General features: G+C 51.5%; 1 protein-coding gene and 1 long non-coding RNA gene across 2 annotated transcripts in view; one reads left to right on the forward strand and one right to left on the reverse strand.

Moving 5' to 3' along the window:
• SACK1F (scaffolding CK1 anchoring protein F) overlaps nucleotides 1-9,277 on the reverse strand; it is a 29,040-nt gene extending 19,763 nt beyond the window's left edge. The window contains exon 1 of the mRNA XM_090272394.1: nucleotides 8,652-9,277. Coding sequence (XP_090128520.1) covers nucleotides 8,652-9,158 — 507 coding nt within the window. The 5' untranslated portion in view covers nucleotides 9,159-9,277. The remainder of the gene's footprint in view (nucleotides 1-8,651) is intronic.
• Nucleotides 1,895-7,018, forward strand: LOC150010986 (uncharacterized). The gene is made up of 2 exons (XR_016510631.1): nucleotides 1,895-2,127; nucleotides 6,484-7,018. It is a non-coding gene; the product is annotated as an uncharacterized LOC150010986 (long non-coding RNA).
• Nucleotides 9,278-23,971: the final 14,694 nt, after the last annotated feature.

Raw genomic sequence — 23,971 nt, forward strand, 5'->3', positions numbered from 1 at the left:
CCCACCCAGTTCCACTATTTCCTACCAGAGTGTCCTTACACTCTCTGACCCTCAATTTCCTCATCCGTAAAATGGATTGTTGTGAAAATTTAATGAAATAATATTTTTCAGGGCTGTCACATGTCTGGCATTTGTTTTCTTTTTATCTCCCCCATTAGAATTAAGAGCAGGGTCCATCTATATATTTCTGGAACCTGGCACATAGTAGGTCCTCAGGAAAACATGTTGCATGAACTACAAATGTGGGGAATCTCCGGGCAGTCTGGGAACCCTCCTGGGAGCAGGAGTTAAGGCCACTCACAGTCTCTCCTCAAGGACCCACCTAAAGGTAAGGAGCCCTGGATGTCTCCCCCCACCCCCCCAAACCATCTGTTGACTCACTGCTAAAAACCAGAACAAAAAGGACATTTATACAGAGCCTCCCATGTGCCCAGCCAGTACTGGGAGGGGCCCAACAGAATGAAGACCAGCCAACTAGCTACGCCAGGATAAGTTTACAGATACTGGAGACTTAGGCCAGAGAGACTAATAATTACAAATCCCCTTTTCCGGGGCTAAGTTTCTGGGATCATTAGCAAGTCCAGACTCCAGGGATTTCAGAGAAGGGGAAAGAAAACGGAAAGGCAGCGAAGCTGACTGCTCATGGTGTCTGGGGTGGTGAGGTACTGGAGGAGGAGGAGGGGAAGGAGCAGGAATCCCTGGAGTGACTCAGCCTGGGAGTGGGGGAGCTCGGGACAGTGCCAGGACCCAGCCTGGGCTTGTGGTTCTCTGCTTTGCTCCCCCACCCCCACCCCCATGGGAAGCTGGCCCCAGAACAGGTCTGCCTTGTACACTCTAAGAAAGGTGGGTCTGGCCACCAGCCAAGGTAAGGCACCATCCCGAGGGTGACAGCGTGGAGGGCATGCGGCTGCTGGCTGGGAATCCACCTCATCTCAGTTTGTCGGTGAGGGTACAAGGCACGTGAGCCAGAAAGTATCCATCAAGAGGACAACGGGTCGGTCCCTGGAAGCTACCTACACCCAGCTTCCTGGTGACAACTGCCGCAGAGCTGCAGACAGGAAGGACCCTCTCCCCACCTCCCACAGGGCGGAGCAGCAAGCAGTCCTGTGCTTGTCTGTCTCCAGGCAAAGTTGAAATCTTCCCAGGGCCTGGCTGACAACAAATATGTTTTGTTTCTGGAAGTTTTAGAAGGAAGAGGCAGCCGCAAGGGCCAATCCCAAAAGGTAGCCGGCAATTGCGGCACAAGGACACAACCATGACTTCATAGTTGCATGCCCCGCAGCTGGCCTCTCGCGAGTTCCATGGCCTTGTGCTTTCCCTAAGTGTCCGGGAAAATGCCACTTCCCTGGCGAGGGGCTCAGGACTGGAGTAACTAACAGAAGTCACGTGGTAGCACCTCCGTTTCAATGATGTCAGTCCCTTTTATCTGCATAGAGCCCTCATCTTTCTTCTCTGAGCGCTTCTCCTAGTCTTGCACCGGGGGTCTCAGAGCAGTCTGGTCAGCAAGGAGTCAAGAGTTATCCCCACTTTACACAGCCAGAGACGGAGGCCCAGCCAGGTCAAATGGTTTGCCCAAGACCGCCTGGTAGGTGAGGGAAGAGCCAGCCAGAGCCAGGACGAGGACAGCCAGGTTCCAGCTCCCAGGCGTGCGCTGCCCCCGCTGGCAGTGGCCTGGCCTCTGGAGACGCCTGGGCAGCGTCACGAAGAAGGCACTGGCTTGCTGAGGCCTCATCTTCTACTTCCGAACTCCCCGGGAAACACCCTCCCCCGAGCTTCAGGGACCCAAAGCCTTAGATTTCAGAGGACTCAAGCGCAGCTGTCCCTCCCCTCCAGGGAACCAGCCGGTCCCTCCCAGGCCCCCTCCCCCTCCCTGTGAAAGCTTGAGCAGCGAGTAGGGAGTCTTTCCAGACCGCCCTGGGCTCTTGGGCTGCACCTGCGCATCCGGTCAGGCCCTTCTGGGTGCCAATGCGGCACGTCCCCAGGTTAGGAACTTGGGAGCCTCTGTGCCGTCCTGTCTCTGCGCACGGCACCCCAGAGAAGGTCCTTGGCCACAGCTTCGCAGACAGCAGAGCCAGGCGGACAGACAGCTGCCCTGACAAACCACCACCAGTAAATCAAGGCCCACAGGTAAGTGCAAGGAGAGGGGAGAAAGAGGGAGAGCCTCTCTCATGCAGAGGGAACAGGAAACCCCCCTGCCCCCACCATCTAATCTCCTGGCTGGGGCACGGGGCACCCCACAACCCCCGCCCCCAGGAAATTCGACTGCACGTCCCTCCCCCGCTCCCAAAAAAGGCAGCAGTTACTTTCCAAGTCTGTCTTTCATACACAGTTTCTCCCTTGTTTTTCAAAACCATCCAGGAATCTATGTATTATCCTCCCATTTTGGAGGTCAGGAGCCTTAGAGAAGGAAGTGACTGACCCAAAGGAACAAAGCTAGTAAGTGGCCACATCAGGACAGAAAACAAGACTTTTCAACATCAGAGCCTGTCCTCTGTCCCTGAGGTGTAACTGGGTGTCCATTGCTCAGAAATTCTGGCTCCTGGGATCAGTGATTGAGCACAAAGGAGTGTCCATCAGCCACAGCACCCGGGGCTTGGCAGGGATGCTGGGACCAGCCGGGGCAAGGTCCCTTGAGGGCTCTGAAGTGCTCAGTCCCTGGAGCTGCAGCTGTGCCATTGTTACCAGCCTCTATGGGACAAGGACCCTGCAACTGTCCAGTGCCTCTGAAACAAAGCTCGGGGACAATGGTCACTCGTGGATGGAAGAAGGGTGAGGCAGAGGGGACAGTGTGTCAGATTGACAGGTCATGGGCTGCCCTGCGCACTAAATCAGGCTGTAGAAAGGCAACGCAGAAGCCCTAGAGAAAGTCACCTGTCCCTGTGAGATGGAATGGGGGACAGGGGAAGAGGGAGGGAGGGAGGGAGGTATTAGGAATAAGGTGGTGACGGGGCTAATGGATATATTATCAGACTCAGATTTCACAGACCAGGAACATTTCTAAAATTCTATCTGTAAACTTTTGTTTTCTTGGTTCTTTCTGCGTCTGATTCATGTCTATGGCCCATGCCCAGCATGGTGCCTGTACAGAGAAGATGCCTGGTACTATCTGCTGGATGTACCTGAAGGAGAGAAGCGCCGATTAAGGCTAATGGGGGGCTCTACCCAATGGCAAAGGCTGCCACCTGCAAAGCTGAGTCTCCTGGTGCTGTGAGCTGCCAACTCTAAGACTTTGCCACACACCCCAGGCATGTGTACACAGCTGTTTACTCATATCAGCTGCCTGGACCTCTAACAAGGTGGTTAACCTGGCCAAGCATGCGTCCTGCCTGGAGCCTTTCCCCAATTCCCTCTGGCCCCCTTATCCCCCACCCCGCACTTCAGAGCATTCTCTTTGCTTCCAGAAGGCGTGTTATAATGAGATTGAAGGAGGCGCCGGGGTGATGTGCCATTCCACAGGGGACTGCACAAGACACTTGCTTCTCTAGAGGGACGGAGAGGGACAGTGGCCAATAAGAGACAGTTTCTAATCATTTAAACAAATCATTGGCATCTTTTGGGCGCTACAAAGGAGAGAGAGAGGCTCTTCCAGTCCCCGAGGAGAAAATGGGCTCTCCTGAAGCCAGCTGTGTGCCAGGCACACAGATGGCACAAACAAGAAGCCACATCTGAGAATTGAAAAAAAAATAAAAATCACTTTTGGATTGAAAATTTGATTGAGTGCCAAGAAAGAGGTGACATCTGAGCTGGGTTCTGAAGGACAGAGGACAAACCCACCAACGGGCAGAGACGGGGTAGGGCCTGGCCTGGCTGCCCACACCCCTCTGTCCCCATCAACCAAACAGGCCTGCTCCTCCCACTGCAACGGCTAAAGGAGGAAGAGCTCCCAGTTAATAAAAGCTGCCTCGTCCAGTGGGTGCTTATAATCTTCATGAGGCCATTGGTAATCCTGACCAGGGACCCGAGGAAGCAGTGTTGGTCTGCAGATAAGTCATTTCACCCTTTTGAACCTCAGAGGCCTCTTCTCTAACACAAAGATAGCACTCTGCCTTATAAGGTGATTGAGGCTCAAAGGAAATGGGGCCCAGGAGGGCAGAGGTCAAGGTCAGTCTTGGGGTGGGGAGCTCTGTTCTTGAAGCAAAGGCAATAAACTCTCTCAACCCACCCAGCAGCCTCTCAAATGGACACTGCTGGTTACTCGGTCACCAGGGAACATGGACACCAGGATGAGCGGAGGGCTGGGTGCCACCTCACCCTTCCTGCTGTGTTCAGACATGCTTGTAGACGGATCCTCAGGGTTGAAGGTCCTGCCCTAACCTGGTTCAGGGGCTTGGTAAGTGGCCTTCCTGCCACACCCTCTGGTCAAGCACTCATCATACTGTATCATAATGATGGTTTAGTAGACTATTAGGCTGCTCAAGAGCAGAGGTGTGTTTAATATGTCTGTTCTCTACTGAAGTGCTTAGAACACAGTGGACCTTGAAATATTCGTTCAGGGACCAAATGAATATCCTTCCAAGTCAAAAAAGCCCACCCAAATTAGACTTGTGTGAGCCTCTCCCTCTGCCCTGGTAAACACGAACTAAGAGTTCCCCGGTCTACACGTGGCCCTGCTTAAAGCCCGCACCCCTGGCAGCTACAATGATCCCAGCAGCCCAAGAAGCAGCAGCTCCCCTGGCCATCTCTGCCAGTGTGGGGCAGACCAAGGGCTCATTTCTGGGGCCCTGAAGGCCTCCTTTCCACCTGTAGTTTAAGCTGACAAAATGCAACATTCAGTGACAGTAAAATAAGCAGACATCTCAAGGGGGGGGGGGGATCATTAAAAAATAAAAATAAAAATAAACAACCCACCCCACAAGTAAACATGGCTGAATGTTTGAATGCCGGCTATCCAGTGTGACCAGGAGGCCTTCTGACGTTTGCAGAGGCCCAGAGAGCTGATAAGACTGACGGCCACAAAGACCTCCTCCCATTCCCCCGAGGGTCCCACCCCCACACCTGCTGGGCTGTCTCCTCACTGGCCGCCGCCCTCTCTGCCCCTCCTCCCCAACCCCCAATCATATTTTCAAAGTCTGCAGCCCTGGGTAAGCCATAGCCACACAGCCTTAGTTTCTTGTTCTCACTCAGGAATAACCTTATGAGATTATTCTGAGGATTAAACGAGATAAAATACAAACTCTGGCACAAAACTAGATATGTATGTCCTCTGCCTCTCTACCCCAATCACACTGTCTCTGCGCTTGAACTATCTTAAGAGTCTGCCCCACTTGGCCTCCCAGTAGCTAGACTCACAGGAAACAAAGAAACTCCCCGCCTCAGCGTGAAAAGGAAGGAGGAAGGATCTAGTAATGGCCATGGAGGGTTGCTTGCCAGTTGGACAAGTTGAGGTAAGAGTGGGGGTGGGTAGTAGTCAGAGGTGTAGCGTTCAGAGCAGAAGCTAAGGATCGGTGTCTTTCTATAACCAGTCATGTGACCTTTGGGCAAGCCCCTTTCCTTCTCTGCTTCTCTGTGCCTCAGTTTCCTCACCTGCCCTACCTCCTTCACAGGGTCTTGAGAAGAAGATGCTATACAGGTATAAGTAGCAGTGATGAAGAGTAGGGACCTAGAGGGCCTGGGAGTTGTGTGGGCACAGATGGGGTCAGAAGCTGCTTCTTCCAGGGGGGTGGTCAGCTGCTTTGAACCCAGTTTTAGGACCCCCACACCAAGGCCTACACAATACTCAGCTCCCACCAGGACAACTCTTTCCTTCTGCCAATCAAAGCTGCTTGCTGTTTTGAAGCAAAAATCTCTCACTCCTGCTCCTGAGTGTCTTATGGAGAAATTGTCCATTCCAGTTCCCTTCTTTCTCCTTGTTAATGCAATTCACCTCCCTCAGGAAGCCCTCCCAGATTAAGCACATCCAGCCTCAAAAACTCTTCCTTCGAGTACATCCCCCAGCATGAGTTAACTCTTAGAAGGCAAAAGACTTCCTCCTAGACAGACATCAGTACTCTGGAAATAACTACTATTTAAAGATGTATGGATTGTAACACTGGATCAGTTCACAAATGTTAAAATTTCTATTGTTAAATATTTAAAGAGTAAAGAACACTCCACTACACAAGAGACTGCTGACATCCCACATGGGACTAGAGCCCCAGTGGGCCAGGTCCCTGTCTCTCCCTTCTTGCAATAGGGGAACACAACCCCTGACCCAGGTTGTGACCAGGCTATTCCATTCAAGCTCCTGGTTTAATCCTACTGCACCATCATCAGACAGTGGGCCAGGGTATCGTGGTAGGCAGGTAGACAGACTTGAGCCCAGCAAGGACCATGAGCCAGGTACAGAAGGTCACCAGAGTGGAAAGCTGGGTGCCTAACAAAGGGGAAAGCAAGGATCTTGCCCTCAGGGTAACTTTCCTCCCCTAGCATATTGCTGATCATGTGGTTTACATGCCCTCAGTTTTCCTCCCTAAAGATAACATCCAGGCCTCAATTGCATTTCAGATCCAGGCCCAGAAAAGCAGCAAAACCAGAGGAGCAATGCCTTGGCTGCCTCAGGACCGGCCGCACTGACTAATGACCCCCTGCTCCGGCACCAACCAATCAGTGGCGCCACAACCCTGAAAAGAGCACACCTGGAAAACTGATTAATATTCTACTGAGATCTTCCTTTGAGACCTCCCCTCATTTTCCCGCCTGAAAGAGAGAGAAAAACCCTCAGGATAAAGGACCCAGTGCTCACTCTCCCTCTGGGGAGCATGGCCGTGCCTTTCCCTTTCCCGTCTTCCTCCCCGATCGGCACACGTCTCCTAAACTCTAAGGGTCCCCAAGAGACTTGCAACCAGGAGAGCAATGGGCAGCGGCAGCTCCTCACGCGCTCACCCCCTGCATCTGTCTCCAAGGCCCCCTGTTCTCTGACTTCTCAGTGAGCCACAGCAGCCCTGCCTAGGCTCTCCTGTTACTTCCCTGTTAAGTCCTTCCTTGTTTCACTGTCCTGAGTGTTCTTTTGCTGTGGCCAATAAATCCTTACTTTATTGCACTTTGTCTCTTGACTGAAATCTTTCCTTCAAGAAGATAAGAATCGAGGACTTGTTGTCTTGCTGATAGTGGTCAAGGGCAAGGACTTTGTCATTTGAATCCTAGCTCAACCACTTACTAGCTATGGTGATCTTCAGCAAATAATTCTTCTGAATCCAAAAATAAGGAAAATTCCCATTTCCCCTGGTTGTCACAAAAAGCAAAAGAGAAAATCCAGGCACATATTAAGTGCTAATAAACTGAGGCCTGTTAGTATTGTAAGACATGACCCCTGACCCCAGCTGCAGCCTGCTGCAAAACAATCACCCGAGTCCTTTTCCTTTGTTCAAACTCGCCTTTGTTTTTTGCAAAATGCAATATATAAAGACAGCTCCTGCAGACAAAGAGAGGGAGGAAACACAGACTGGGCAAGTTAACCCTTCCTTCTGGTGGCTAATCTAGTCAACTACCTGCATCACCACCCCTTCCTGGAAGAGGTGCTTCACCACTGGTCTTTCCAGGTTAATCTTCCCTCCCCAGGCCATTCAGTCTCCAGAGGTAACAGAACTCCTGCCACATTCATTGAGTTGAATTAGAACAGTGAGCCCAAGCCACTCCTGTTGTATATTCTGAACTGGACACCAGAGGCTGTTGGGGTTCCTTAGCAAATCTCTGTGTAGGGGAGCCAGGTTTAGTAAATAAGAAACAGGATGCCCATTAATTTTTAATTTCAGATACATAATGATTAACTTCATAGTATCAGTATGTCCCATGCAATATTTGCGGGCATATTAGTACTAAAAAATTACTTGCTGTTTATCTGAAATTCAATTTTAATGAGGTATCCTATATTTTACCTGGAAACCGTACCCAAGGGCACAGAGCAAAGATTAAAATCTCTTTGCACCACAACCTACCAGCCCAACCTGTATTCTAATCATGTGTATTCTAATTCTAACCTATAAGCATTCCTTCCTTGCAGCCCTCAAGTACAGAAGACAAGGTAAATGGGGGCTTTTCCTGAGCAGGAGTCCAACCACCTGCCTTGTCCAAGTGCCCAGCACAGAGCCAGGCACACAGTAGGTGCTCACAATACATTCCTCACTCATTCCAGGCTGCTTGAGCTCTAATGCTGGGCCCAGTAAGGAGTGTAGATGTACTGGGCCAGGCCAGCCTTGACTCTGCAGCAGGCTAAGAACATCATGGCTAGTGTGGGGTTGGAGAAGGCAAACCACCGGCTTCCTGTGGTTGTCTTGAAGATCATATGAGAAAATGGCCAGGGATATGTTTTGTACATCCTTGGGCAGCACAGGGTATATCAGGACCTCTGAGTGGCCCGTTCTGCCACCGGGCCCCACAAGCCCACACTCTCCCCTACGGGGAGGAACTCACCAGGGACATGGCAAGCACATGGCAGATGGAAGCCAGTGCCTCCGGACCCCATAATAATGACTAACAACTGTCCAGTACTTTGCAACTTGCCAAAAACGTTCACGTACATCCTCTAGAGGCCTCACCGCAGCCCCACGAGGTGAGCGAGGTTTCCCGGACCGTTTTCCGGCTGGTGGTCAGGACGGTCTGCCCCTGAGACGGGGACTGATCTAAGGGACTGGGCCTGGGGTGCCCCCCATGAGGCGGCGGGGGGCAGGGCCTACCTTCTGGGCCTCTTGGATCATCTGCCTGACCAACTGCTTGAGGTGGGGCGCCTTCTCCTCCTTCGGGGGGTGGGTGAAGAGGGTGACGCGGCTCACGCCGCGGTAACAACCGGTGTCGGTCCAGCCCAGGTCCAGCGGGGGCACCTCGGTGTCGGAGCGGTCGGGCCAATAGGCCAGGGACTCGCCGGGTTCGGCTGGGGCTTGCGGCGGGGCCTTGGCCTTGGCCTTGGCCTTGGACTTGCTCTTGCCCGGGCTGGTGGTGCCTGCGGCAGGGGCGGGGTCCTCGTAGGGGCTCCAGGCGGCGCGGAGGGCTTGGCGCTCCGGGCCGGACAAGAAGTCCCGCAGCCGTTCCTTCTTGACCCGCTCGCGGTAGGCCTGCTCGCCGCCGCCCAGCAGAGCCTCCAGCGCGGCCCGCCGCCGCTCGCAGTAGTAGAAGGCGGCCTGCGCCTCGGTCACCCGCTCGTTCACGTGGGCCTCGTCCAGGCAGCTCAGCTGGGACTCGGCCATGGTGCCCGGCCGCCCGCCTCGGCCCCGGCAGCGGCCCCGGTCGCACCGCCGCACCTGGAGCCGCCGAGGGGCGGGGCGCCTCACCTGGCCGGGAGGTGGGCCAATCGGCGGGGGCCGTCGGGCGGGGCGGGGCCGCGTGGACGACCTCGGGGATTCCCGAGGGACTCGGCGGGACCCAGGCCTGCGGGGCCCAGCCCGGGTTGGCAGCTCCAGAGTGGGCAGGAACGTGGAGCGCGGCCGTAGCTGGCCCCACGTGCGGCCTCTGGCCCGCTTTCACCCTCCGGCCCCCACGCTCCTTGGAGGAAAGGTGGGGAGGCGAACCCTTGCCCACCGAGCCAGCGACGTCGCAGGTGCATCTTAACCCAGCCCCCCTCCCTCCCCCGCAGGTAGGCCCGGAGCTTGTGCTCTGATCAGGGCGCCTTCGGGGCGGAGGGGCTGACCTCTCCCAGTTTGAGAGCCTGGGGACTCTGCTGCTACACCTGATTTTAACCACAGAGGAGGGGCAGTTAGGGTGCAAAAGCAAAATTTTAGTAAAACCACCAGCCCCGCCCCCCCTCCGGGCCCCCGCGTGCGTCCCAGTTCTGAAATCAGAGGCCTCCCTCCAGAGGCTGTCAATCCAACACCTTCACCACAGTAAAATTTCTTTAAAAATAAAAAAAGGAACCTAAATACAGCAAAATGTAAGCAGCTGCAGTGGAATTTCCCCCACTGGAATTTGAAGTGGTGTGTGTGTGTGTGTGTGTGTGTGTGTGTGTGTGTGTGTGTGAGAGGCTGCCAGAGGCTCAAGGAAGAAATCAACACACACGCCCAGGCACGAAATCACCACCACCAGCAGCAGCAGCTCTGCTGTTTCCCATTGGATTAAATAGAATCTTCTTAGTTCTTAACATATTATTTTGTTCAAGCACCGCTGTAGATTTGATTCTCTACATTCAAAATGTTTTCAGATCATAGCAACAAAGGGTTCACATTTCTCTCATTTTATATCACAGCATCTTAGAGCTGGAAGGAAATTTAGAAACTAGTCCAACCCTCTCATTTTACAGATGAGGAAGTGGAGGTCTAGTAATGTGTGGTTTGGCCAGGTCTCCCTGTAAAGAGAAATAGCTCTTGGGGTTCTAGGTCTCAGATCTTTGCCCTACATCACAGCCACTTTTGTCCTTTCTGTTTCTCTTGTGACATGACAGAATTTGGGACCTGGTTTTAATTCTAGGGAGTTTGAAGAGGTCTACTGCTTGTGGGCCTTCCTTTCATGATCTGAAAAAGTGAGGGTTAGATGATCGAATATAAGCGAATTTTGTGACAACAGTAAGTTCTCCCACCCTGTGTCAGCCCAAAGGTTAGGGTGATGAGCATCGAGGTGCCTGTCCTTCACCTGTAACCTTTTCTACTCTTGGGAATTGGAAGGTCTCACTCCTGGTAATGCTCTACTTTAAAGCATAGATAAATTTCATCTTTAGACTGGAGAGCACTTAGTTTGTTTCCTAAGGACTTGAGGCCCTATCAGATGCGAGACTCTGTGCACTGGGGAGCAAGCATTCCTCAAGACCCACTATGTGCCTGGCACACAGTATGTACTCAGTACAGATCTCTTTGAAAACAAATGACACTGGGAGGTAATGCACAGCATAGGGAATATAGGCAATAATATTGTAATAACTGGGGGTGGTGTCAGATGGGTACTGGACTTTCCAGGGTAATCACTTTGTAAGTTATATAAATGTCTAATCATGAGGTTGTACACCTGAAACTGATATAATATTGTGTGTCAACTGTAATTGAAAAATGAATTTGAGGAAGAGAGAATAAATTAGGGCCAAGAGAAAGGTGTGGACAGGGAGCTGTGGGGGCTCTGAGGGAAGAAGTAATTAATCAAGTAATTAATCTATCCAATGGGATATGTGTAGGAAGGGCTTCACCCAACAGGAAGGGACTCTGAGTGGAGCCAAAAAGGATGAGAATTCACGGGGGAAAGGGAGTGAGGACATTCTAGGCAGAGGGAGTTGAGATTGGGTATGTCAGAGCATCATGTTGGTATCATGTACACCTGGGCTCAGTTCAAGATATAGTCATGGGCCTCAGAGTGATGTTTTGATCAACCATGGAGGTCAGTAGCCCCATAAGGTTATAACGGAGTTGAAAATTCCCATGGCCTAGTGTAGCCATTCTTAGATCATAGTGCAACTCATTACTCGTGTGTTTGTGTTGATGTTGGTATAAACTAACCAATGCACTGCCAGTCTTATAAAAGTACAGCACATAACAGTTCCAGATATACGTAACATTTGATAATGATAAAAGATGTCGATGTTACTGCTTCAGCATTTACTGTACTTTTTATTGTGATTTTAGAGTATACTCTTTCTACTTACAAAAAAGAGAACAAAGTTTGCTGTAAAATAGCATGCTGTGTTCTGCCAGCAGCAACCTCATCCATCTGGTGTTTACCGTTTCTTGATTGTATCATTTTCTCCTGAGTTCGATTTAATTTCTTGTTGTTTTGTACAGTCACATGCTGTACAGGTTTGCAGCCTAGGAGCAATAGGCTATGCCGTACAGCCTAGGCTTGTAGGAGGCTACACCGTTTAGGTTTCTGTAAGTGCTCTCTATGATGTTTGCACAATGACGAATTCACCCAGGGCTGCATTTCTCAGGAGGCATCCCCATTGTCAAGAGGCACATGGCTGTACTTAACCCTCAGTGTTGACAACTGTAAAAAGGAAACAATTTTGACCTCCTATGACCTCTCAGATTGTTGTAAGGATTAAATAAGATCATATATTTGATTCAATTAGCCTTATCTGACTGGTAGAAAGTAGTTTACAGCCATCCTTCTAAAATTTGACTGTGCTTAGTAGTGACCTGGGGGAATCTTGCTAAAATGCAGATTCCGATTCAGTGGGTCTGAGGTAAGGCCCAAGAGTCCGCATTTGGAGCAAGCTCCGAGGTAGTGCTGGCAGTGCTGGTTGGTACCTGGCACTTTGCGTAGCAAGGGTTTCAGAAGCCGGCCAATAGGAGCATGAACTTACATGTCAGAGAGTGCCGGAATGGAGTCCCACTTTCCTGGGATAAGCTGTGTGTTCCTGGGAAAGGTACTTCCGCTTTCTGAGCCTTGGTCACATCATCAGTGAAGTATGGGCAATAATAACTCCTACATTACAGAGCTGCGTGAGAAAGAAAACAAGTTCATGGATGTACATCACTCAGTGGAGCGTCTGGCTGCCAGTAAAGGGTAGGTGGGACTGGAAGAAAGGGACACTGGGGCCAAATTGTGAGGACCTTGACTTTAGATCTTAGTCTGTGGCTAGAGGGGAGCCACTGAAAGTCATTAATAGACCAACAGGTCACTTTTAAAAATAGCAGCAATTACTATGTGCCAGGCACTGTGCTAAATATTTTATGGGTTCTTCAAATGAGTTCATGTAATCTTATTATAAAAATTATTATCATCATTACAGGTGAGAAAACTGAAGCACAGGGTGGGGGGATTGAGGAATAAAGAAAAAAAAGAAGACGACCGAAGCACAGAGCGGTTCAGCAGCGGCTCACTCCGGGTTGCCCAGCTAGTAAGTTAGAAGAGCCAGGATTAACACTTGGACCTTCTGACTCCAGAGCCCGTCTCCCTACCCACCTTGTTTTACTGCCTGAGCTGAGAATGCTAGAAAGAACATTATTAGTAAAAAACAGTGTTCCCCTTGTTTAATAATTTATTCATTCAACAAACATTTGCTGGCTGCTTCGCACTGAATGGATTACAAACCATTCATTCACCATAGTCTTACTGAGCCTTACTGAGCACAGAGGCATGTCCTAGGTGCTGGGGATGTAGCTCCGGTCAAAGCCAAGTCCTTGCCCACGTGGCGCTTATGTTGACATGGAATGATGAAGTGGTGGTTTTCACTCAAGGAGCACAAATATAAGCGATATGAATTGGAGTAGAACAGACGGTGAGAATCGGAGTGGAATACTATCGTAACAGTTCACATCAGACAAGACCTTTCTTAGTTCTAACTGATTGAAACACACTGTGGTCTTTTTGTAATGTTCCCTTTTACATACCAATGACTTCTTTATCCAGTCAACATTTGTGAGCAGTTACTGTGTACTAGGTAACACGCTTGCCACCGAGAATAAAAAAGAGGAATCTGACCTGATCGCCAGCTTCCCTGGTGGCTCCCTCAGTTCAGCTGGTTCATAAGCGACACAGTGGCCTTCACAGAGAGGTTCCGGGTTATGGAGGTATTTTAATGTACACTTGTCCAGTCTGACCGCCCCCATCTGGTGAAGCAGACTGTGAAAGCGATCACTGTGCAGTGTCTCAGGTGAATAAGTGGAGGCTTTGGGAAGTGAGATGGAGGCGGGCTGTTCAAGGTTCTCCGCTGGCAGGTGGGCACGCTGGGGCGCACCCACGCAGCCTGCTCCCTGGGCCGTCCCCCTGCCACACAGCCGGACACTGTGCATCGTTGCTGAGAGTCTTCCTCATCCAGTGAAGGAAGGGAGAGAAACGTCAGTGTGAGAGAGACACATTGATCGGTTGCCTCCCGTACTCATCTGGACCTGGGATCGCAGGTGCCTGGACCGGCACTGAACCTGAACCCTAGGTAGGTAGCCCAACCATGGGAGTCAAAAAACCTACAAGCTCCAACCACGCTGGCCAGGGCAGTTACTGAGATGCTTTAAAAGCCTTATCAGCCAGGAAAGGGATTCCTTTTAGGCACAGGCCCTATTGTGCCTGGGGACAGTCCATGAATCCCCGACACCCGAGGGAAGCCTCTGGTCCTCTGCAGGTTTGTCCTGCCTTGTGTCTGGAGTTCCCCTGAGCTAGGTGGGGCTCCTCGCGGTTGCATTTCCAACTTCAGAGGCCCCCTTGGCCAAGGTGACCTCGCCTTCCCAAGAAACTGTGCCTCCTCCTTCCTTGGCAGCCACCCCTCCCTCCTGCTTGGGTCCTTGGCTCCCATTCACCTTCCTCTGGCCCGCTGCGCACTGCTGGCTGCCTGTGCGGTAAAGATATGACACACCTTGTAATTAACAGTAATTGTAGCTGTGTTCACCCCCCCCACGCCTGTTTGCCCAGCCCCACCCGTCCCCCCCACACACACTGTCATGCGAGTCCCAATATAGCCCACCTCATGCTATAGGCTCAGATAGGCTCCCCAGGGCAGACTTTTTCTCTCTGTGGCAACTGGCATCCTGAGGGCCTGTGATAAAACTTTGGGGGCTCTCTCGCACCTGTGTAAAATTTGTGCTTGCTGCCCCTATTCCCAGAGAGAATTCGAGAAGGAGAGGAGGGGGTTACAGCAGGCACCGTGAGGAGGAGGGGTGTAGGTAGTAGGGCTGGACGCGTTGGACCCTTTCACTTCTAACCGGCACGGCTGGGCAGGAGAAGGAGCACACTGCGCTGAGAGCCCGGCCTGCTGGACGCGATTTCCAGAAGGCGTCCATCTCTTCGTTCGGGAGAGATTTGTTGAGCACCTGTTATATACCAGGCCGGCTCCTGCCCTCCCACACCTTCCAGACTCGGGAACTTGGTTATATCTGCGACTTTGGAAGCTTGCAGGCTCCCCTCCCCAACCACTTTGTGACTGCCTCTGCTTCCCCAATGCCCTGATTGCCTGGTTTTCCGGCACCTCCCGCCACTCGTTCTTGGTCCCCTTCGTTCACCCCTTAAATGTCAGTGTTCTGTGCCTCAGGACAGCAGCGCAGGAACCGGAGCTCCCGGAGAGGCACGCCCTGCAGGTGGCTTGAGCAGCCTTTCCCTGCTCAGGGCCGAGGGCTGCTGACGAGGCGCCTCCTCCTCCCCCTTGCAGGCAGTGCCAGGAACTGGGGTGTGTCTGAAACGCTTTTAGACACATTTTAAAAACAGCTCTGATCCCAAACAAGGAACCTGAGCTGGACTTCCTGATCTACTTGGTGTCTGCTCAAACCTGTCTTCAGGGACTGGAACCGACCTGTCACGGGGCATAGGCCCCGGCGCACACCTTGCTCCAGGCAAGGCCGGAGGAGTGTGTGTCAGGAGATGCTTCAGCAGAGGGGAAGTGTGCTAGGCCAAGGGGGGAACCCAGGAAGACTTTGTGAAGGAGGTGACATTTTCCCTACGCTCGCAGGCTGGCTAGCATGTGGACAGAGGTCAATAGAAAAGAAGGGTGATTCCAGGGTGGAGGGGCCTGCTTGAGCTCAGTCACCTATGAGGGACAATGCAGGGTAAGGTTGGGGCACAGAGTAGCCCAGAGGTCCTGTTTCCACCCCCACCCCCGCTCTGGGAAGCAGCTGGAGGCCAAGCCAAGGATGGCAGGGAAAGGCTTTCTAGCAGAACAAGTGCCTGACCTGGCGAGCTGATGCGTGAGTGCGGACAGCCTGGGGGCAGGCGGACCAGCCAGAGCAAGAACGGTGGCCCCAGCTGCCGCTGGCTGACACCTCTGCCTGGCCCGCACTCCTGCCGGAGAGAACCACTCCTTTGTTCTCTGTAGTCAGGGGTTTGCTCCCACGGTTGGTGGCAGAGTCTAGACAGGGGCCCCTGTCTGTGTGACTCAATGCTTGTGCCTTCTCCCCTGGGGTACATGAGTCAAGGATGGGGCCGGGAGAGCGCCTCACAGCACAACTAGCAGCTGAGAGGTGGCTCAGCCTGACACTTCAGTGGTTCTCACTCCTCAGGCACAAGGTATGATTCCTCCCTCTGCTCCCATTCAGGGGGACACGGGGCTATTGAGTGGGGTTGGGGAATCTTTCCTGATATGACGCCAGCATCCTGAGTCACTCCTGGACATACCCTCTTTGTCATGTGTGTGGCGGTAGGGAAGGACCGAGGAGTGCCGGAGACCTAGAACTGGACCTTGGAGGCAGGGACCGAGGAGGAAGAGGAAAGACAGACCAGCTACCGGGCGTGGGATGAGGTCCAGCTTCTCTTCTGGGGCCACAGGGGCCACACGCAACCGTGGGCATCAGCTGATGGTGGTGTCGTGCTGCCGGCAGCGTCAGGGGCCCCAGCACAAGGCCACTGTGGATGCAGCGCAGATGGGGAGGGTGCAGCGGCCTGCAGAACTTGGAGATTCAGGCACGCAGACGGGCAGGGTGGCAGCCAGCGTTAGGAAGCTTCAGAAGGAGGAATCTGGATCCTGGGAAGGTGCTTGGCATGGACAAGACAGAGGAGGGGAGGAACTGGGGCCTGCAGAGGCCCCAGCAACTGGGCTTGGACAGCGATCTCCTTACAGGAACCAGAGCAGAAGGTGGGGCCGGGTCTCAGAACAAAGACAGATCCGGTAGCAGACCCCAGAGGCTTGTGCAGAGCTCTGTACCGAAGGAGTCAGGGTTGGCCGCAGCGATGTGGCTCCAGCAGAAACAGAAAGACCGTTAGAGCCCAGGAACCAGCAGACCCTGTTGGATAGGACACCACACTTTAGCAAGCCTGGGACCCTAACGTGACATAACCTTAAGGGGACTTCCTTAAGAAGGCTAGATTTGGAAAAGGACCTAGGGAGTCCCAGGGACTTGTGAATATCATTCCAGAAGCTAAATGTCTGCCAACAGAAAGAAGGGAGAATCTCCATGGAGGCATGGGCTTGCTAGGTTCTCTGTTTTATTTTAAAGCCAATAACTCAATCCATTCCTTTTCCACACCCACTTGAGTCATTCTGACCCACGAGGAGTCTGAGGGTCATTATTTGTTTAGTTTGTGCTGGTTGCATACATGAGCGGTTTAGAGCAAGAAGAGACCCAGCCTCTCCATTTTACTAGTAAGGAACTGAGGCCCAGAGGGATGAAGAGACTTCCCTAAGGTCTAGAGGCCCAGAGGGAGTGAGGCAGAATCCAAGCTGCAGAACCCCTGGCCAGCATCCCCTTTCCCCTGCACCCCCATCTCATCTGGACTTGCCATGGTAACCAACCCTCCTTCAGCGTGGGAGGGAAAGGCTGCCTAGCAGTTACCTAGCAACTCTCAATAACCAGGTCAGAGCGGGGGGGGAGGGAGGCACCAGACGCTGCCCACCCTGGAGAATTCAGACCTGTTGAAATGGGATTGCCCACATCAGAATGTGTCCACAAATGGTCCTGGGTAGAGCCATACTAGGAAGAACCTGTGTAGGGGAAATTCATGCTGGGACCCGTGAGTTCCTGGGACTTGACCCAGATCCAGCTGGCTGGGACCTCTGTCCCCACAGCAGAAACAGAGCCTCATTATGTACAGTTCTGGTTTCTGTGAATAGCATGGAATCTGTCTCCATTGACAGGCTGGCTTAATCTGCATGTAGAAATCCACAGAGGAGGGCTGATGGAAGTGCTCGCATGCACGTGTGTGTGTGTGTGTCCATGTAGGCATTTCGACTTAGAAGGGGAAAGCTGGAAAGCTGTGCTCCCTCACACTGTCATTTTGTTCCTGAACTATCTCAAGAGATGTTTAGGGAGTGACCTGGTCACTTAATATGTGAATCTTCTAATATTCCCTATAGGCCGGGTCTTGACAGCCATTGCCCACCAGCACCCTGCCCTCACCACTTCCTTCTTGTGGGCAGGACTGTGCCTGGGTTCCCAGGTTCTGTCTCCTGTAGTGCCCCACCAGTTGGTCTAAGCCAATAGAGTGGTCTTATTCTCTCGGAAATGGTTGGCTTAGGAATGGCATGTGATCTAGTCATTGCCAACGGGATCTGAAGGAATGGCTGCGGAAGGACTCCTGGGAAAGGTTTTTCTTAGTGATTAAAATTGGGAGGGGATGTACCTCTTCTTCACTGGACATTGTCAGTCTGCATGTGACGTCTGGCACAGCAACAGCCACTGAGACACCGCTGACACAGAGGAAGGTATTGCTGAGCCACTGAACTCAGCAAGCCAGGAGCTGCCCTCCTTCTGGACTTCCTGTGTGGGACAGCATTAACCCCTGTGTAGGACACTTCGGTCAGGGTTCCATTTTCTTGCAGGCAAATGCCTCCTGACTGATACTCTTGTCCTCATGGCCTCACTCACTTTACACTAGTCTGAGTGGGGTCCTCAGTAGGTGCCTGGACAAGGCTTCATATTAAAGGTAAAGGACCCACAGGAAACCCTCTTCCTGAATAAGTCAAAGATATGTCTCCTTGGTCCTTTATACCTGGGCTGGAACTGAAATCGGACCTGCAGCTGTGTGGCCAGCTTCTTGCAGGTCTGTATGGACTTTTTCCTAATAAACCCAAAGGCTTCTCTTACATTCCTAGTGTCTAGCTCACTTCATTCATTCATTCATTCATTCATGCCAGTGGTATGCTGGAGCTGGTTCCTCCCTATTCCTGAGCGCCAACTGTGCACCTCTCTTCCCCACTCTGAGTTCAGCAATGTCATGTTGGTGGCTTGAAATCAGCCATGGTGGGAGTTTTTTTTTTTTTTTTTTTTTTTTAATAGACAATTTTTTTTTAGAGTAGTTTTAGGTTTTAGGTTCAGAGCAAACTTGAGCAGATGATTAAGGTTTTTCCTTATACTCCCTGACCCCCAACGAGCATAACCTCCCACATTATCAACACTTCCCACTGGTGATTCATTCGTTGAAAACTGATGAACTTACATCAACACATTATTATCACCCAAAGTCCATTGTTTACACCAGTGTTCATTCTTGGTGGTGTACATTCTATGGGTTTTGACAAATGTATAGTGACACGTGGCCACCATTATGTTGTCACAGAGAATAGTTTCACTGCCCTAAAAATCCTCCGTGTGTCACCTGTTCTTTTTTCTCCCCTCATGCTCGGCAACCTTTGACCTTTACACTGTCTCTTTAGTTTCGTCTTCTCCAGAATGTCATATAGTTGGAATCAGATGGTGTGCAGCCTTTTTAGATTGTCTTGTGACGTGCATTTAGGGTTCCTCTATGTCTTTTCATGGCTTGCTAGCTCGTTTGTTTTAGTACTGAATGACAGTCCACTGTCTGGATGTCCCAGTTTGTTTATTCATTCACTGACTGAAGGACTTCTCGGTTACCTCCAAGTTTTGGCAATCATGAATAAGCAGCCAAGAACATTCCTGTGTGGGTTCTTATGTGGACATAAGTTTTCAGCTCTTTTAGGTAAATGGCAAGGAGCACAATTGCTGGACCGTCTGTTGTGACTGTGCTTAGTTTTGTGAGAACCGGCCACACTGGCTTCCGCAGTGGCAGTTCTGTTTTGCATTCCCACCAGCAGCGAATGGGAGCTCCTGTTGCCAACACTTGATGCTGTCAGTGTTTAGGATCTTGGATTTTCTGAGAGATGCGTAGTGGCATCTCATTGTTTTGATCTGCATTTCCCAATGACATACGATGGTGAACGTCTTTTCATGTGCTTACTTGCAATCTTACATCTTCAGAAGGTGTCTGTTCAAGCCTTTTGCCCATTTTTTAGTTGGGTTGTTCATTTTCTTATTGTTGAGTTCTAAGAGTTCTTTGCAGATTTTGAATAACAGCCCCTTATCAGCTATTCCTTTCACAAATATTTTCTCCCATTCTGTGGCTTGCATTCCCATTCTCTAGACATGTGGTAGAAATATTTACATCACAGAACTGGCCAACACAACAAATTAGAGCTTCTCACTGGAGAGCCAGTTGTCAAACCTCTCCCAGCACACCAGTGTATTCAGGCGTAAACCATTTACTGGGTGAACTCTTTCCTGTCCTCAAAAATATTCAGCAGGGGAGGCAGGTCAGTGAACTACTGGCTCTGGTGCAGGGTTCCGCATCTCAGGATAGAAGCAGAGCCAGGATGCTACAGGAATGTAAAGGAGGGGCATCTGTATCAGTCACCAAGTTGGGATGGCGCCCCAGTGGAGAACTTGAACCCTGAGAGAAGCATTTCAAAGTGAGTAGCAGTTGTCTGGGTCCTCACTGCCCAGTAGGTAGGCAGCCACTTGCCACATAAGGCTATTCATTCCCACTAGTCACACTGTAAGCACTTAATAGGCACATGTGGCTAGAGGCGACCACATCAGACAAATACAGAACATTTCCATCATCTCAGAAAGTCCTATTGGACAAAAGAAGTGAGAGAAAGGTGTTCCAGGCAGAAGGAACAGAATGGGAAGACCCAGAGGTCTGAGAACATGACTCATTGGGGTAGAGATGGGAGTCTTGACTGAACAAACAGGCAGCAGTCAGATCACAAAATGTCTTTAGTGCGGAACTGAGGAGTTTGAACTCTAGTGTGAAAGCCACAGGGAGTCCCTGAAGGCTTTTCAACAGAAGCCTGATGTCATCTGCTTTGCATGTTACTAAGGTTTCTCTGGCAGTCCGCAGAGGCTGATTAGAGGGGGTCTGCGAGGAGGCAGGGAGACCAGTTCTGAGTCTGTGGCCTGGGAGAGAAGTGAGAGGCATTTCAGACGAGGCACCGAGCAGGGCACGATGCAGAGAGAGGGCAGAGCCAAGAGAGAAGGACACCCTGGCTGACTGTGTCTGGTCCCTAGGAGGTGCTTTGTAAATATCTGTTGATGTAATGAATTAGTTCCAGCTGAGCCCAGACTGTACAAATGGGGGCACATCCCCTGGGACCCTAGGTGGTATCTATTGCACAAATGAACAGGTAGAGGGGTGCTTCTTTTCAGCTGAAGGGGAAAGGGGCAATAGGGAGATGTAGGGGAAGGTGACATCCCCTGTCCTGTTGATGGTTCTGGTGACAACGAAACAAGCTATGATTGTGGGAGACTGTGAGGGACATTGGCCCCAAGTAGTGCCTCTCTGGGACCCAGGGACAAGAGCTACTCAGAATTGGGTGCAGGCCATTCTCCACTCCACCCCTTCCCTAACCGCCTTGCCACGTGGACCTCAGGGCAGATTGGGTTTCCCGAAGGATCAGGCTATCTCACCAGCAGACAGATGCAATGCACAGTGGATCCACAGCGTCAGGAAAGATGTCAGCCTGAGAATGTTTGGGGCAACCAAACGTGAACAGAGTAGGAGACATAAGCAGACCGGTACTTAAATACACAAGAAATACCAGCCTCCTGGTCTTGGACCCTCAGAAGTAACTGGAGATTTTGAAGGCAGGTGGAGAAAAGCTACTATAACTTGGGCATCAGTGTTCATATCACCTGTTGGCACCTATGGGTCTATAAGGATGGGGACATCAGGGTTACAGAATGAATGATATAGGTGACATGAGGCAGGTTTCACTTGATCATTCATTTATTGAGCCCCTGCATGTCATGCACAGAGCTGGATACAGGGCACACACGTTTACAAAACAGATGACCCCTGCCCCCAGGGGGCTTCCAGTCTATTGGTCAAACAAATCAGTCTAGCGCCATCATCTGTGTGCTATTTGGGAAAAGCACTGGCAACCACGACTCTAATGGGGAGGATTATTTTAGATCAGGGGCCAGAAAAGAACGATGTGAGAGTAACATATAAACCAAGACCTGGAGATGCACAGAAGTTGGCCAGGTGAAGAATGGGGGATATGCATTCCAGGTAGAGGGAACAGCAGGTGCGGAGGACTGTGGACAAGTCCTTGGCCATCTGGAGGCAGAGAGATGGCCAGTGGGCCAGGGGCATGAAGGCAAGGGGGGGAGAGGCACCAGAGAGGACTGAGAGGGAGTCAGGGGCCAGACCTCACAGGGCCACGTTAGGACTTTGTATTTTAATTTAAGTGCACCAGGCAGGGGAGTGATGGGATCAGATTCATGTTTTACAGAGACTGTTCTGGCATCCATGTGGAGAAAGGAGCGGGAACAAGAGGGCACGCAGGGAGAAAGGTGTGGAGGCTAATTCAGTTGCTGAAGAGAGAGAGCTGTTGCTGGCGTGGCTGTGCTAGTGGGGAGAAGTGGAGGAACTGAGCAGTATTTGAGAGAACTGCCACGGTGTTTTCCTCACGCCCTTGCCTTGTTACAGAGAGGCTGATGCGTTGACTTGAGACAAGATAAACGGCAAGTATTTTCACCGTGCCAATCTGCCCCCCATGCCATCTGTGCGGACAGGGCTAGGGCAGGCCTGATGAGGTCACATGGGCCATTCCCCTATCTCCGAGCAAGCCTAGACCTGATGGAAACCAGTTTTATGCCTAAAGATTTCCTGAGAAAGCTTTCACAACTTCTTCAATAACCTCTGCTCATGTTTACACGAATTACTATTAGGAAATCTCTGTTTATACTTCACCTGAATGCCTCTCACCCTAAAATTTCCCGATTCTTGATGGAGACGAAGATGCTGAAATATAAGTCACCTGGGCAGTCAAATATGATGTCATAATGACAGTTCTGAATCATGTCTGTCTGTCCCACAGCCAAAGCAACTCATGTGTTAACAACAAAGAAAGATGCCCTAGAAAAGGGATCCAATTCAGTTTCTGTAGCTGTTTAGCTCACTGTCAAGTTCTTTGCCCTTGCAGAATTGGATCAGGACCTGCATTTTAACACACTCCCTGGACAATTCACACGCACATTTATTTTGAGAAGCACCAGGCCTTAGATCCCCCTAAGGCCATCTAAAAGTGGGTGGGTAGGGGCAGGTGCCAGAGCTTTGAAATGCAGCGAGCCTCAGCAGGCAGTGAGGGAAACTGGACTGGTCCAACGGGAAATCTATTTTCTCTGGAAGTTCCCTGCTCCCAAGTCACACAGGGTATTTCAGCCAGATCCAGAGACAGTGTGCTGTTTCCTGGTTGTGCGGGCGGCGAGAGGCGCCGGGCGGACATACGCCCAGTGCTGGGATACTGTTGGGGGGGCAGTACCGCACAGATGTTCCCCCAGACAGCACCGGAGGCCACGGAGAGTCAGCGTGGACAGTTTGATTCCTAAGGGCCCTTGTTCCCTGGGCAGTCAGGGTGACATCTGCTTCCTTCCGCACTGAGCCACATGATGAGCGGGCTGTTTTAGCACCTTGATGACAAATACTCCCACAATGGCCTCTGGTGGAATAGAAGGCCCAGTTCAGGGGTCTGCAAGCCCTGCCCACACCATGTGGCCATCCTCTGCAGGCCCAGGACCCTGCCCGCACCTGGGGTGTGTGACACACTCACCAGGCTCAGCCTGCCCAGCAAGGGCCCTTGTTTTATTGCTGCTTTCTTAAGAGGTGTTTCAAGGCATGAAATCCAGGCCAGAACCAAATCCTTCCACTCTGTCCTCACTGGGGCTGATCCTCCCACATAATCAGACAAATGGATCAAGTTTGTGGGCTGTTTAAAGCATATGGTTCAAACACTGTAAAATCAAACATTAATTTTGGCTTTCATTTACTGTAACATGTTCATGTTACCGAACAGCCAATACCTGATTCGGTCTCTGCCTTTGTTCTCTCGATCGGTGTCACTCCTGTGGTGACTTTGCCCCCTACCTGCCCTGTCATCTCTCCGCTCCACATTCCTCTGCCCCGCCTGCCTCCGCCCCGCGTCCAGGAGCCTCATCTGCCCGCTGACTCCAGCGATTCCCTCCTCGCCTGTCCCGCTTAACCTCCTGCCCCCTTCCCTCCTTTCGTGCTCCTCACACTGCTCCTTCATCTTTTGAAAGGTCTTCGCTGCTTTTTCCTTCCTGTGCTTTCATTTTCAGAGGCTGCCGGAGGGTCCTCACTCATGTTCAGCTCCCCCTGCTTCTCTCGGGCTATTTTCTCTCCCCTCCTAAGACCCACCACGGAGTCCCTTCTTTTCCTGTTTTTCTCTGAAAGCAGAGTAGGGATCAGAGAATCACAGAATTCAGAGTCAAAGGGGCACAGCCTACGTGACACTGACAGTTACTTCTGAGTCACAAACTCTTTCGCTTTCTTATGTCACCTTTGATGATGGCTGCCCCTGTCCCTCCTTAGAGTAGGAAGGGCTGGGGAAGGAGGAACAGACCCTCATTCACCCCGCATGCCCCTTCACTGACACTTTCACCCCAATCCTTTCTTTCATGTCTCAGGA

Source organism: Furipterus horrens, unplaced genomic scaffold (genome assembly GCF_987537825.1).
Source record: "Furipterus horrens unplaced genomic scaffold, mFurHor1.1.pri manual_scaffold_4, whole genome shotgun sequence".
Classification (NCBI taxonomy): Eukaryota; Metazoa; Chordata; class Mammalia; order Chiroptera; family Furipteridae; genus Furipterus; species Furipterus horrens.